A 16,886-nucleotide genomic window follows, 5' to 3' on the forward strand; every position below is an offset into this window, starting at 1 on the left:
TGTAACAATTAAACAAGCATATGCGAGAGTCAATGAGAATAAATAAATAATGCAAAATGACTATAAAACATCGTAGTATCATAAACTGAAATGAAAGATCAAAGGTGGGTTTAAAACAAATAACGTAAGTACATAGTATGATTAAAAAAGGTTTCCGGATGATAACTTGATGATAAGAACGCTTGGGCCTAGGATCATGAAACTTCATATGTATATTGATCATGACTGGCAGATGACCCCTATTAATTTTCAGGTCACTAGGTCAAAGGTCAAGGTCACAGTGACTCGAAATAGTAAAATTGTTTCCGGATGATAACTCAAGAATGCTTTGGCCTATGATCATGAAACTTCATAGGTACATTTATCATGACTGGTAGATGACCCCTATTGATTTTCAGGTCACTAGGTCAAGGTCACAGTGACTCGAAATAGTAAACTGGTTTCCGGATGATAACTCAAGAATACTTACGCCTAGGATCATGAAACTTCATAGGTACATTGATCATGACTGCTAGATGACCCCTATTAATTTTCAGGTCACTAGGTCAAAGGTCAAGGTCACAGTGACTCGAAATAGTAAAATGGTTTCCTGATGATAACTCAAGAATCATTAGGCCTAGGATCATGAAACTTCATAGGTACATTGATCATGACTGGCAGATTACCCCTATCGATTTTCAGGTCACTAGGTCAGAGGTCAAGGTCACAGTGACAAAAAACGTATTCACACAATGGCTCCCACTACAACTGACAGCCCATATTGGGGGCATGCATGTTTTACAAACAGCCCTTGTTTACTTAAATGTTATTTGCTATTAGTATTTTTCTTAGCTTTGTATGCTTTGTGTGCTGTGCATGCTCTGTAGGCTCTGTATGCTTTATATGCTTTGTGTGCTCTGTTTGCTTTGTATACTTTGTGTGCTTTGCATGTGTTTGTGTGCTTTATATACTTTATATGCCTTGTTTTTGCTTTGAATACTTTGTGTGCTTTGCATGTTTTGTGTACTTTGTGTGCTTTGCATGTTTTGTGTGCCCTATATACTGTATACTGAGTATGCATTGTTTGGTTGGTATATTTTGTGTGCTGTGTATGCCTTGTATATTCTGTATGCTTGGCATGCTTTGTTTGCGTTGTATGCTACATGTGTATGTATGCCTTGCCTGCTATGATACCTTGTGTGCCTTACGCTTTGTATACTTTGAGTGCTTTGTATGCTCCCTATGCTTTGTATTCTCTGCATGCTATGTATGCTCTGGATGCTTGATATGTTTTGTATGCTCTGCATGCTGTGTCTAGTGGATATTTTATTCTTTCTCTTTAAAAATTATCTGACTTTTAATGCAGACAAATCTAAACTTTTTAAAGTATCATATCTGATGTTGTAATAGCATGCTATATATTTTTATTTATATCTGACTTTTAATTGTAGTATAAATTGTTTCCAGTCTTTCAGCTTTTATACACTTGTTATTTCTTATTCATCATGTTTGATTATCGGTAGTACAAGCTGTCTGAGCTTATGTTTGTTGTTTAACTCTTGCCGACTCAAAATAATCTTATCTTAGGGGTCAATGGTTCGAGCCCCTTTGAGGGTTACTATTATATTTTTATTTAATTTTATTCTTGTTTTTTTTATTGCAGCTTTCTAGATCCAATGTTTGCATTTATCAATATAGCATTTAAAGAAAAAAATAATTTGGAGAGTTCTTATGTTATAGTTAGATTTTGTGACATTACAATGATTGCTTATATAAAGTATAAAATAAACCACTGACTATATGGGAGCACTGATGGCCCTATGGTTTAAGCACTTGAATTTTACTTCAAGGGTCAGTGGATCAAGCCCAGATAAGGAAGACTTCTTTTCTTTTTTAATTTTTTTTATTGAGGTATTTTGTACCAACTTTAACTTATAAATTTTAAGTATTTAATAACAAAATTCAATACATGTCTTAATCTGTGAAGAGGTTTCTTTTAAATTGCTAGTTTTCCTCTTACATGCCCTTGTATTTTAAGATAGAATACTTTCCTCTCCAGAGGAAAGAGGTATGGGTTTGATTCCCATTGGGGGCTTCAGAGGATGATTAATTTTGAGACAAATGTTAATATTTGCTTTAGTGTATCCCAAAATTGACCTAATATTAAATAAATAACTGTGAAAAATAATTCAAAATAATGTTTGTTTCTATAAACATTGTGATCCATGGTCATGAACATTCAATTATGCAAGAAACGTGTATAATTTGACGGAATAATATGACAGCAAACTTAAAATGGACATTCATTTTAGATTGTTAAGTACCTAATACTATAAATGTTGTAAAACTTGTGTTTGACGTCTTTGCTTCTGGACAACAGAATAGTTTAGGCATAAATGATTACTCTTTTTCTTAAGAATCAACATTGATGCATTATTACTTAAGCAAAGTTGAACTCTTAAAAAACACGATGACTGGGGAACTGAATGTTTCATAGCTTGCAATTTACTGAACATAATGGTGAACAAATGCCTTCTCTCTTTACATGGAGATGGTGTTTTTTCATAAACATCCAGGTTAATTTGTATAAATAAGACCTCATAACATATTTATATACATGAAGTATAAAATGAATTCTAAGCTTTACATTTATGATGATGACATTATGTGTTTCGCTGTAAATTTACAGAGAAAATATACTACAGCCGCATGCCACCAGAGTTGTCCAACGACATTTCGACAGTATTGCCCCTGACTTTTGCCCATTTTGAAATATTCTTGTAAAAAACTGATTCTTTGTTTAGCGTGCAAAGGGGATAGAGGAGCATTTGTTGGTGCCTTTAAAAAAAGTTGTTTCATAGTGTGGAAAATTGAGTTTTAAAATGTACACACAATTTTAAAAACAAGAGATGTGTTTGTCAGAAACATAATGCCCCCTAAAAGGCTATTGTGCCGCTTTGAGGCCATATTTTGACCTTTGACCTTGACCTTTTAGTACTCAAAATGTGCAGCTCCATGAGATACACATGCATGCCAAATATCAAGATGCTATCTTCAATATTGCAAAAGTTATGGGAAATGTTTAAGTTTTCAGACAGACAGACAGACTGACAGATAGACAGAATGACGGACATTTAAAAAGCTATATGCCATCCTACCGGGGGCACAAAAAACTGTATTCTTAATTGGTTTATTTGTGTTATTGGTGTCTCCACAGTATTGAAATAACCAATTTACACTTAAGGCTAAAACAGGGCTGATCCATGACCTTTCCACCATCAGGTTCATTAAATACTTACTGGGGATATGTGATATTGAAAGGATTTTTAATATGACATTATTGTTAGCACATATAAGTTGGTTTTACAAATTCTCTGAGTGTAAACTTTGGGCACTTATATAGCTCAAAGTGACCGGGAAACAAATTCTTGTGTTCTGATTTACATACATGTATTTACACTTGCAAAATTCAAAGTTAAGAATGTTAATTGTTCTCTTATTGCCAACAACTGCATAGATCTTAACATTGTAAATTGGTTGTTTTGTCTTTATTACTACTTTTGTGCATTCTTTTGTATTGCCCTCTTTATATTAACTTTCAACATATATATTATATCCAGTAATTGTAGATCTCAGATGTTCTGTGATTTAATGTGTAGGGTTCTTGTTACTTGTCACACCCATATCCAGTTCATAATGCCTTAACACTGATAAAGGATATTAGTGATTTTTAATTATTTTATTTATGTAAACTTATTCTTTTTGCTGATGACAGTGCCATCCTTTTTTCTCACAAATATCCTAGTATCAGCAGTAGTGTTTTGGGTTAAGAACTTGAAAATTGTAGTAAATGGTAAGTGGATGACAAACTTTCTTTACACCTTGAAAAAACTGAATGTTTGGTTCCAAAAGGAAATTATCTAAACTTCATAACTTAAATGTAAAATGTAATGATCACACTATTGTTTCTCAATCATCTGTTGAACACGTTGGTTCACTATTGGACACTGATCTTTCTGCTACATCTATTCTTAATAATATTATTAAAAAGGTGAACTCAATAATAAGATTCTTGTATAGACAAAACCACTGTTTGGATATGGAATTAAGAAAATGGTTATGTAACTCATTGTTTAAATGCCATTTTGACTATGCTAGCTCTACATGGAACAATGGTTTTAGTAAACATTAAAAAATAGATTATAAATTATACAGAATAAAGCTGTTAAATTTATTCATGGATATGAGTCTAGAACATCTTTGAAAGTTAAAGATTTTAGTAGTATTGGTTGATTAAATGTTCAAAATAGAGTCAAGCAATTAACACTCAACCATGTTTATAAAATTGTTAACAAGAAATGTCCTTCTTACATAATAAGTTTAGTTTAGTGTCTGATATATATAGTCATACACTCATAGCAATAGACATAGTAAAGGTAAATTTTATTTACCTAAAGTGAATGGTTTTACAAGCCTTACTTTTTATTATAATAAAATGATCAAAGACTGGAACTGTCTACCTGCTGATGTTAAAATCGTTAAGAATAAATATGAAATTAAAAAGAAAGTGAAAACTGCTCTCGCAGACAATATGAAATTGAAAGAAAATGCTGATATTATTTTTTACTAGTAGTCTTATTGTTTTAATTAATGTTTTATGTGATTGGTTTGTTATATATATATATATATATATATATATATATATATCTATATATATATATATATATATATATATATATATATATATATATGACTGTATAATATATGCTAATTACTATTTGATCTCAAGACTATAGTCTCAAGTTTAAATGAATGATATTTTTATGCGTATTAATGCCACCATGTTTGTATATTTGCCACCAATATATTGGACCCAATGGAAAGAAGTTGAAACACTTTCATGGGACATCCTGTGGTATATATATCATGTCTTGATTTCAACATCTTGTAACCACTTGTTATTTCAGATCTCTGCTAAATACACTGACTAGTTACTTGTAACTGAATTTAACTGATTAACGTTGACTGTGATATTCAAAATGTGATCTATCACTGCATTGTGATCCAAAACCTGTGATAATTGTTTTCCAATTGTTAAATGTTGTAAATTGAATGTATTGTATGATCTGTACTTGTATGTCATATATATATACATATGCACGAATAAATCAATAAATCAAATTTAAGAACAGTGTGACTGTGTTGCCAGACATATTACAGTTAAATTACTTCGTGTCAATAATGGCATTCAGGGATGGAAACTATCTTTTTACAATTGTTGCCTGCATTGTCAACCATATTTAGTGTTGTTGTTTCCCAGCTAAAGAGTACCGACCCAAAACCATGGGCATGTCTGTGATATGTATCTTAAATTTTCTTAAAAGAAATATAATATAAATTTTAACAACAACACTGCTGAGTTTTCACATTTTCAATACAGTATGTATTATTTTGAGAGGCCATTCTGTATTGAGTTCATTTCCAAGGGCAAAGTTATGCTTTAATATATGAATATTACCAAACTGAACATTGTTATACTGTCCCTAATTTTAATGGCACTGGATTGTTTAAGGCTTTAAAAAGCTAGTTGCCTGGCCGGGATAACAACATCTGGAATTAAAATGCCTAGGCTAAAATATAAACAATATCTGCCAGAAGTACTGAATGGTAGCCATCATCAAATGCACAGAAAGAATCGTTTTTCAAATTCAATCGAGCTCCCCTCTCATTACATTCCATGAAAGCTTTCATGTGTCTCAATTCTGGTAATAGTAAACCCCACTGAGGGCCATATGGCTATGGTCCATATACAGTTTGTGACTGCCTTGCTGGTCACTATAATGCCGTTGGGACCAACGAGATGTTTAATATTTCTTATATTACACCGAAGAGTTTTCTCTGTACCACTGTACAGTGTTGTTCGATTGTTTATGGTATAAAACATAAACATATTGATTAAATCTCAAAGTTTGTCGCCCTGCCGAACATCAGCAATGTTGCAATGAATATACTTTAAGAAATATTGGTTATTTTAAGTATGAATAATGTTGTTGTTTTCACTTCAATAAACAACTAATTGGCTTTCGTAACATTTTATTAACATTTGAATATTTTGTATGCAATGACAGCTAATTTTAAACAATAACATAAATAAATATTCTATTATATTACTCCTCAGAGATATTGGCCCTTATATATCTATATTATCGTTAAATTAAGTGCAAATATAGTGGTGTGTAGCCCGAACTATATTTTCGGTGTAATATCTTCCGCCTAGAGGCGTTAGACACATCCTTCCATCAAATACACCCGAGAGACGATCGCCGTCATGGCGAAATTGTCCGAGGATTCCCGATTGCTGCGTCTTCGCGAATGCATCTATTGGCTTAACTGCCCCTGCGACCGTTAAATAGAGCTTTGTTACGTGATAATAACGTAACACACAGTGGACTGTTTGCATTTGGCAAAACTTTTATGTAAAATGAACTCTTCCGAGCCGCGATTTCTTTCTCCACGTGACCAGCATAATGCACATCTTTTAATTACGTAAAGAATACCTCTGCGAACTATTTCTCGGCGCGGATCGCCTTCAATTCTCAATTTTTGAGTGATTTGGTAAACGGTAGTGTAGTATACCGATTTTCTTAACACAACTATTAACCTTAGTTGTTCTTGTGAACAACTAAAAAAAGAACAGAAGCGGAAAGGTTAGCCCATGAGCATACATAGCGGATCCACATACTAGTCAGGACCAACGCTGACCGCATATTGCATGAGACCCATTTTCGCATGTATCTGCTCATTTTTACGATGACCAGTTAAGCATTGTTAATAGATAACTGTGCATTTTTACGCCAGTTCATTTTTACAATTCAAAACGGCAACTAAGGAAAATGATGATCACAGCACTTATATTCTCGTTTCTTTAATTGTGTCGACTGGTTGTTACAATTGCTTCTTTAATTGTGTCGACTGATTTATACAATACATTCTTTAATTGTGTCCACTGATTATTACAATAGATTCTTTCATTGTGTCCACTGATTGTTACAACAGATTCTTTAATTGTGTCCAGCTATTGCTACAATAGATTATCTGATATAATAGTAAGTATAACCTCTAGAAATACATCTTTGTTTTTAAGCGGCATTATAAAAATATAATTAATAGTTATATGCATGGACACACATATAATAAAGAGATATGTGAAAGTTAATGTCTTGAAATTTTTAATTGGCTAATAAAAAAGTCACCACGTCAGTAAACATATTCACAAATACAAATCTGATTGTAGAAAAAATAAAAAATAAATAGAAAGCAATCATATTTTAACGATAGAGCCGCGTTTGGCCCGTCGACTGCGCTCTTTCCGGGCGGCTTCTTCCGCCGCCGCCTCCTCGGCAGCTTTAATGAGGTCGAGGCGTTCCTCGCGAAGCCCCTTCCAGATGTCAATGCCGGTAAGGTCAGTGTGAATGTGGATCCCAGGGTCGTTGCCCCGCTGCCGGATCATCTCCTCCAGCGTCTGAACGTTGGACTTTGAGAGCCGGAGATAGCTGCACTGAAGCACCTGAAGATAGGTCGAATATGGGATTTACCTTTCAACAAATGGCATTTTTCATAAACCATATTTTTTAGAAATAATATTTTAAGCGCATCTGAAACAAAAAAATCTCATTTTTTCTTATTTACGTGTGCAGACTTAAAAGGGCGGAGATAAATGTGGATTGCGCTAGGATCAATGAAGACTACGATAACAAGGAATAACACAAAATGATATATAGTAAAAATAGAGCTTTAAAATTGGAGAACGATCCTTTTATATGAGATGAACAAAATCCAGATTTTCGCGCCGGTGAAAAATATTTGAATAATAGTCGTCAAACACAATATTATCCTTCCTAGCGTCGAACAATCCTGAGTATACACACCTTTTCTGGGTCAATTTCCGGCGCCTCCCAATCGTGGTTGAGCCGATTCAGTGCCTGCTCCAGATGCTGGATCCGCTTCTTCTGCGCGCGGTTCGAGCACACGTCATGGCGGTAGTGGTCCTCCGTGGTGGGCTTCCTGTGGGAGGCGAACACAGGTCAGAGACCATTAGAAAGAAAGATCTTAAGTTTTTCATACATTGTTTTTGATTTTGGTAATTCATTTTAGTATAAATCTATTTATTTCCGCGCCATGACATCAAAATCTTTGGGTTGATATCGACATTTTCCAGTTCGTTTCCTGAGAAGAAACCAGGAATAAGTGTATTCAAAATCAAACGATGCCCGAGTGGGGAACGATCTCAGGATTTTTCGTTTGAACGACGGGCACCATATCCTTTATACCAGTGCGCATTTCATATAAGTTTAGTATCATACAAAGTAATGAGGTCGTCAGCCGGAAAGATTTTATTTTGAGGTTAAGAACTTTAAAAGCCAACATAGATTTTTTAGAAGTTAACCATAGGATAAGCGAAAAAGTCGTTTTTTATATTTTTAATTTATCTTTAGCATATTCCATGACATTGCGCTTACCTGGCGGAGTAGTTCCGGGCGTCATTCAGGATGTTTTCTAGCTCTTTGAGCGCCGCAATGTCGAAGGGGGCGCCAGGGTCAGAGGGACGCCGAGGCTAAAGGGGGAGGAGAAAAGAGTAGAGTATTAGTTACGAGTATTCTTCGCGGTAGCAATTTAATTTCAGTACATGCACATTTCGCTTTTCTATAGTCATGTGTTAATATTTGCTGATTCAAGTCCGTTCGTACGCATCTTAGAAAAACCTGTTTTATAAGAGTGCGAAATTATTGCTGTCGTCTTTCAAGTTTCACGCATGAAAAGCGTGCGGTTGCAACAGACCAGACGCTGTTACTTAATATAGACGTGCAATTCAGTACATGTAGTATTTAATGATGAAAAATTAAAATCGTAATAAATGCACACGATGAGAAATATTGACCCATACAACTATAGAAAAAAATACGTAAATTTACGACTTAAACATTGAAGTAGATGGTACGTTCATAAAAATTTTGGGGACGGGTGGGTGAGTAGAGGAGGTACACGTTAATGTCAGTATATTTAAATGAATAAAAATGAAATGGAAATACATTAAATGAAGCATTTAATTTCAGGCGGAAAATATTGAATATTTTTAATGTGGTTTAATTGAGAATTTAATACAAAGCTCGTTCATACCAATACATTTTTTATTAGAATTATGTTTTGGTTTATTCTTTGTTAGACTCAGACTTTTCTTTAGCGCCAAGTTAAATATGCGTTGAATTTCTGTTTTTATCTTTGTAACCATGAATGGTGTTTGTGTGAATCCTGTATCAAATTATGAGAGATTGTAAATCAATGTCATTTTCCTCCTTGATATTTTTTTTCCAAATCTCACCACTGTTTGCATTTTCGCGGCCGTTCGATTGGTCTACGTTCAAAAGTCGAACTTCATGTCCTGTCACTGTAAGTAATATTAGATACGTTCAAAGAGTGAACAACTGGAGTGCCTTCGGTGCTTTGAACATGCTTTTATTATGAATACAGTTCATGTTTGATAAGAAGTACCGCTTAGGTTATTCAAGCATAGATCTGTACTAACTGTAATTTGATTGGTTGTCAGAAGTATAGACATTTGAACTGTAATTTAATTGGTTGTCAGCAGTATAGACCTTCGCTAACTGTAATCTGATTGGTTGTCATCATTCCACCATCCAGTTCAAGCAACCCACAGCCTGTATAAGTCGCTCATACGCACCTATCAGTGACAATCAGTTACCTAGGTATTTATGCACTAAACTTTTAAACAACTTGAAATAAACCTAGTAATTTCTGTAACATGTACCGACTATCTATATTAGTCGATGATAAATAATATTATATGTCTCCTTGAACATGTGTACATAAATCTATTTGAAATTATTCAACCATCACAACCGGTCGAATTGACTAGGTGAACAACGTATTTACTGGAACTACATGTATGCGCAATTTAATTTACTTGAGATGAGTTGTTATTCAACAAAGAGAGTTTCAATGATGTGAAATGATGAGATAACAAAACATTGGTTTGCTTTTCTTGCGTATCCGCTGTATTATTCGACCGCCTTGCTTTCGCTATCGACGATGACACACGCCTGGGTGCTTACAGTAACACATCGTTACATAACCGCCCATGTATCGAGGGTGGCGCGTTGGTTGAAGGGACGCCGGGCAGAGTTGAGTAGGGTTTTACTTACAGAGACGTTTACGTTTGGTGGCAAATCCCGCAAAAATTGCTGATGGGCGAAACATGCCGGGACGAATTGTGTTGTTTTGCCTTCAAGAACCACAGATTTCTCCATTTTACTATTATATCAATGAAATATAATTTCGTACAACACCTTACTATCACTACCGATTCTACCTATGGCTTTTCACATCCCATACCTTGGGACAGCGGGTACAGCTGCCGAGGTGGGGATCGCCCATCGGGACCGTTGTGTCTGCGGCTTGCACCGTCTGTATGGCCTGGTTGTACAGCTGCTGCAGCCGGCGGGTGTCCTCGGCGGCGTCGGCGGCTCCTTCCTCGGAGGCCTTCACCGACGGCCTTCGGAGGGAGCCTCGCCGCTCCCGGAGGTAAGACGGGCGGTTTTCGTCATCCGAGGTATCTGAAGACACATTTCTATGTAACGTATAAATTTATCACTGTTTGCCCGTAACATTTATAGTAATTTAACCCATTTATGCCTAGTTGACCTTCCCATCCTTCTAAATTGGATCAATTTATTTTCAAAATTAAGGAGGTCTAGTATATTTATTTCTATAGTTAGAATATTTCTTACAGAAATTCCTTTAAGCAAACAGCGCAGACCCTGATGAGACGCCGCATTATGCGGCGTCTCATCTGGGTCTACCCTGTTTGACAAGGCCTGTTTTCTAGACGCTAGGCATAAATGGGTTAATTAAGGATGGTATGTTGTTGAAAGTTTCAGTTGAAAATTTTTTGGCAAAATTAAAGCATTTTCGAGGAGATTGAATATTACATGTGTAGAACTATCAAAAGGGGGAATCTATGCAAGTTTAAATAGTTTAAATGCAGTAAATTGAAAATAAAACCATAACGCATTTTTTAGGAGGTGGAATATAGTAAAGGCGAACTGGTTTTGCTTACCAAAGGTCTGATCCGGAACCGGCACTGCTAGGCTTTGTCGCCGCTCCCTTGGGGACTCTTGCACGCTGCCTCGCCTCACTTTCGGGAAGTCCGCGCCTGGAATGTCAGGTGATACATGATGAGACACATGATAAGTGTAAGGCAAGTAAGTCAGAGGCAAGTAAGTAATTAGACACATGGTGGTTGTAACTATTAGATTAACGAATAAAAAAACACTCATACAAGATATAAAACAACGTCTGCACAGATCGCGTTCAAAACGTTGACCAGAACGCTGACAACGACCCACATAACGCCCTATACGTACCTGGTGAATCCGCCAACGGATATTGCAGACTTCCGCGTCGACCGGAACCCACCGGTAAACTCCCCCGTCGTCCCTTATCAGTCGGTATACTCGGGGGCAAACTTGCCCGTCGGCCTTGGTCGGATGGTACACAGCCCTGACGGTCGGACGCTTGGAAGTCTTGAGGAAGTGACTTCGTCTGCAGGCAGGATAGTCGGGTGAGAGGCGACGTCAACTCCGCGATTTCTATTGAGATAAAAACTATGTTAGCTTGAATGTCGCACTACATGTATACAGACGGATTTACGAAGATTGTTTGTTAGGTCACCATACCAGACTTGTGGGGTTTCCGTCGAGTACTCAAGTTTACCTTGTCAACACACAGCGTAGCAAAAATCCAAAATTTACACGCATTTCTTAAAAAAAATAGCTGTTTCATCCATTGAGATTATACGAGATACCACATATCTCGTAAGGATACATGTTCGTACAGTTTGATCAGCACATTTGCAACATTATGCTATACATGCGGCTTGCTAACAAAATAACCGTTTTTGGAAAGACATTCGTGAAAACTATATATACGGACCTACCTGTGTGTTCTACCGCCGGCAGACTGAGCCGCCGGTCTCGGGCGCTTCCCTCCTGTCCCCGCCGTAACCTTGGCCTATCAGCGTCTAAAAAGAAGCAAAACGCAGACGTGAACAGAAATGAACCTCGCTCATGGAAAATGGTGCTAAATGCATATGCGTTAGGTGTCGTCCCAGATTAGCATTTGCTCTCATTCTGTGAAAACAGTGCTTATCCACACAGGCTTATCAGGCACGACACTTTCCGCTTTTTGTCCATGATTCGTTCAAATGAAGTCTCTTCTTAGCAAAACTCCAGTTCAGGCGTCAGGCGGAGAGTGTCGGTCCTGATGAGCCTATGCGAATAAGCTCTGTTTTCCCAGAACGGATATCAAACAGTTTAGGTCCTGTTGCCGAAACGAATTTTTTGTCAAGTATTTAAACACTAGTGTACACAAATCGAATTTAACCTACGGAATTAGAAGAATCATCCAAAAATTGTAACATGTACCAGTACTTCAAGCAAAATTTGAAATCGATAAACGTATGTTACATTTAAAACGCTAAACTTGGTTGTGTTTGTGTTGTTTTTCCTAATATTATTGACAACGCAGGGATCACTTACATATATTTCAGGCTGTGATATACAGAGAAGTTGTGATTACGAAGTGATAAAGTTAAGATCACATGCTTAAACCCAAAGAGATAACTGCTTTAATAATCTTCCTCTAAGTGTACTGACCCTTTCAGCTCCGATTTGTAATTATGACAAATATGTATTGGCACATTATAATATAATTGAACACGACGTTAAAAGTAGCAATGTATGTAGCCCTCTGATCAACAACATTGGGTTACTTTGTGTATGGCAAATATTGTCTCATGAATTAAGTCCCATATAAAAGTAGAACTTCATGTGCGTCTTATATTGAATCATGTATTAGAACTACTAATACTAGACTATACTAATAACATGTATGTGTAAGTGTGAAATGCAGCTATTACGCCACCTGGCTCGGATGCTGGTGTCACAGTCTGTTCCATGCAATTGGCCTCGCTGTGGCCGCCACCATCACAACAGACGTCATGGGTCGCACTTGCCGAGGGGACTGTTTATGACAATAATACTGCGTACTTAGTGCAGCTATTTACATGCATTGTTATATATACAAGCAAAATGTATCTATTACAAAAAATGTTTATATATCTATATGCCAGGGTCACGATTGCATACTAACAGAGTGAAACAGCGAGAACGGACTATTGCCAGTATGATAACGCGTTTAACTGAACAGGCAGAATAAAATAATGAAAAATCCTACCAAATTATTATTTGAATGCGAAAGGCTGGTGGATGTTTTTATTTGGGATTTCAAAATTTATTAAAATTAGACGGCATACGAATGCTCTCAAATTGTTTGCACATGGAGAAACAGTGAAACCTTGTTCGAAGGCTTCATTTCCGGTCCCAACGTCTACTACATCTTGCGTCGGCGTCTGACCGGCCTCCAATTCCTGTGACGTCTGTGGGGTCACACCACGTGACGTTGCGGATACATTTCCGGTCTCCTGCAATTGTCGTCTGCTACGTGGAGTGGACCTCTCGAAATCAAACAGCCTCGATTTGACATCAGGTCTCGTGTGGGAACTGTTGATAATTCAATATATTTCAATGTCACTATTGAGTTGACTTCGGGGAGAAAAGTTCGCTACACTCAGACTTACCTTGCATATGTGCACGCCAAAAGGTAAATATTAGTAACACGGGGATTTATTGGACATGCAATCTTACACAAAAGAGCAATGTCTGATAAATTGTTGGGCACTGTCAGACACAATGAAACGGAAAAAGTTACAGGTAATAAGTCTGATTAATGAACAAACTGTCTTACAAAATTATGCAAATTAATCAGATAATGCATATGACAGGGCCTTCTGAAGTTTCGCGTAGCCTGGACACTTTACACACATTTTGACGGAAAAAAACAACATTTTGATATATACTTGTCCTTTTTATTGTGTGGTAAAATAGTCAGTGTTTTTTTCTCTCACCATTTCGGGAATGGGACGGGTCCCTTTGCATTGGGAAAATTTACGTAATTTTGACTAAATTTGGGAAATTAGTATTGTTCATTTTTGCTAACTAATGTTGTAAATTGAGGATAAAAGTGATATTAAAATTATATTTACTAAGGTTTAACTTATAGAGCTAGATTTGAGATGAATTATATGTTGAGACTTATTGAACAAAAATATATATTTTTTGAAAATCTTCAATCGGGAATGTTTATGCCCCATTTGGGAAAACTATTTTTTTTCCATTGGGAATGGGCCCCCCCTACAGGACCAAAATCTGAACGAAAAAAAACAATGATAGTATACAGAATATATAAATAATTTAAATATAAATAGTAAAAACTTACATTTCACATGAAGGTGATATAATTGAAAGATATCGATAATCTATTGTTGTTCTTTAATTAAATGCATTAATTACCTGGATGACTTGGCGTTGTCTGTCAACATCTGTCGGTCCTGAAAGTTAAACGCAAGCTCAAAAGCAAACATTTTGACCAGAATGACATTCACTCCCTAATGTACGACCATGTCTGTTCTTTGTCTGCAGAACGTATCAGGTTAGCCTTATTATATTATTGTAACTTCGCATCGCTCTGTGAAAACCGGGCTTAATGAATGTGCGTGAAGTGTTGTCCCAGATTAGCACGTGCAGTAAGCACGGGCTAGGACGACACTTTCCGATCAACAGGATTTCCGATAAGAAGAGACATCTTTAAAACGAACATTACCTAAGAATCGGAAAATGTCGTCCCTAATTAGCCTGTGCGGACTTCACAATCACAGGTTAATCTGGGAAGACACTTTACACTCATGCATTCACCCGTTTTACCAGAGCGAGGTTTAATACTGCTTTCAAAGTGACGCACATCAAGAAAACGAGCGGACGAGTAATGGATGTGGAGTCCGTATAATGCTCATAAGGTCCCACAAGGGGAGCGCATTAAAGTCCCTCATTTAATATACCAAGTACTGGTTCTACCTAGGTAACGGAATCAGTATTGCGTCAATGAGCCTTAGGCTTTTCAAGACATTTGAGCTTATTTTTTTAAGTTTAATAAAGACATCAAGCGTCCGCTCACCCTTGAGAGGTACGAGTTCTCCTTTAGATACTTCTTTTCCATCTCGAGACGCTCATGCTGTTTCCTTAGCAACGCCTGTTGCCGCGCCCTGAAGTGCGATCATAGGATCCGTGTTATGTTATGTGAGTTGCAAGATATAAAATTACTAGCATCACAGGTATAACCATCATCATCGTCATCATCACAACCACAATAATCATCATACTTCTCATCATATGGAGCGAATGATTGATATGTTTAAGCTTATAAATGCAATCATTCAAACTCAATTATTAAACGAATTTAGGCGTTGTATATATCTACAGTGCTCACAGTTCGGGGCTTTCGCGGTACACATGGTCTGACTTCTTCCGGTGGTGGCGGCCCTGCTGCCAGAGGATCTTTTGTTCCTTCGTCAGCGTCGCCATCTTTCGGTCATCAGAGTCTAAGTAATACTGAAAGGGACATAAAAGGATGGGCTAAATAGCAGGGTTTGAGCGTAAATAGAAGTTTGTGACGGAAATAATCCTTACCCAGCGTCGCGCCATCTTTCGATAATCAGAGACCATGTGATAGTGGAAGAAAAATACAAAGGAGACTTTATAACGGCGCGCATCCCCCTTCTTGTGTTAGCTTCATGTTTTTATTTATAGATATTTTTAAACTAAACAGTAAAAACGTAATCGTAATCGCATACGACAAATGTTCAAACATTTAAGTCTACGGCTTGCATTGCGCCATCTTACAAACTGCGTCGAAAAATCAAACGCAATTAAACCAATAGATCTAACTTTCATACAATAACTTCTGCATAAAAATGTTCCCAGAGCATAATTTAACAGCTACTGAAAATGCTCCGACTTTGATTCTATTAAACATGAAAACATTCCCATACCTCTGATCGAGCCTCATCTTATTGCTAACATGTTCATGGCGCCAAATAAACACAACGTACATGACGTCACAATGGTAATTACGTCATAATGTTTCATCGTGCATTGCGTACATGGCAGAATGTGGTTTCTCACAGCGTGGTAGCCCCGCTGTATAAAGAACGACATCTCAGCCGCATTGGCTTACATTTGCTGATCAAAAATGAATAAGATATAACTTCATACTTTGAAAATCATAGTTATGAAAACTAATGTTTATTGCCACAAAATCAAAGACATTTAGAAAACTTGAGACACATTTTGCACTCTTAAATCAAATGTAGATCTATGTAGATGTCTAATACGTTTTTACTTTTTACCTACATAGTATATATAAAACTTAAGTAAACAAGGGCTGTTTGTAAAACATGCATACCCCCCATATGGGCTGTCAGTTGTAGTGGCAGCCATTGTGTGAATACGCTTTTTGTCACTGTTACCTTGACCTTTGACCTAGTGACCTGAAAATCAATAGGGGTCATCTGCCAGTCACGATCAATGTACCTAGGAAGTTTCGTGATCCTAGGCCTAATTATTCTTGAGTTCTCATCAGGAAACCATTTTACTGTTTCGAGTCACCGTGACCTTGACCTTTGACCTAGTGACCTGAAAATTAATAGGGGTCATCTGCCAGTCATGATCAATGTACCTATGAAGTTTCATGATCCTAGGCATAAGCATTTTTGAGTTATCATTCGGAAACCATTTTACTATTTCAATTCACTGTGACCTTGACCTTTGACCTATACATCAATAGGGGTCATCTGCCAGTCATGATCAATATACCTATGAAGTTTCATGATCCTAGGCCAAAGCATTCTTGAGTTATCATCCGGAAACCATTTTACT

General features: G+C 36.7%; 1 protein-coding gene across 1 annotated transcript; it reads right to left on the reverse strand.

Annotated features, from left to right (window-relative positions):
• Nucleotides 1-7,191: 7,191 nt before the first annotated feature.
• LOC127845544 (uncharacterized) lies at nucleotides 7,192-16,114 on the reverse strand. The gene is made up of 13 exons (XM_052376558.1): nucleotides 16,001-16,114; nucleotides 15,439-15,560; nucleotides 15,127-15,214; nucleotides 14,466-14,503; nucleotides 13,411-13,616; nucleotides 12,979-13,077; nucleotides 11,993-12,076; nucleotides 11,421-11,645; nucleotides 11,114-11,209; nucleotides 10,390-10,610; nucleotides 8,499-8,593; nucleotides 7,908-8,043; nucleotides 7,192-7,546 (listed from the first exon to the last, which is right to left on the reverse strand). Exons 2-13 carry the CDS (start codon nucleotides 15,531-15,533, stop codon nucleotides 7,301-7,303), a joined length of 1,629 nt encoding a protein of 542 aa, XP_052232518.1. The 5' UTR covers nucleotides 15,534-15,560; nucleotides 16,001-16,114; the 3' UTR covers nucleotides 7,192-7,300.
• Between the last annotated feature and the right edge of the window lie 772 nt (nucleotides 16,115-16,886).

This window comes from Dreissena polymorpha, chromosome 9, assembly GCF_020536995.1.
Source record: "Dreissena polymorpha isolate Duluth1 chromosome 9, UMN_Dpol_1.0, whole genome shotgun sequence".
In the NCBI taxonomy this organism is placed as follows: domain Eukaryota; kingdom Metazoa; phylum Mollusca; class Bivalvia; order Myida; family Dreissenidae; genus Dreissena; species Dreissena polymorpha.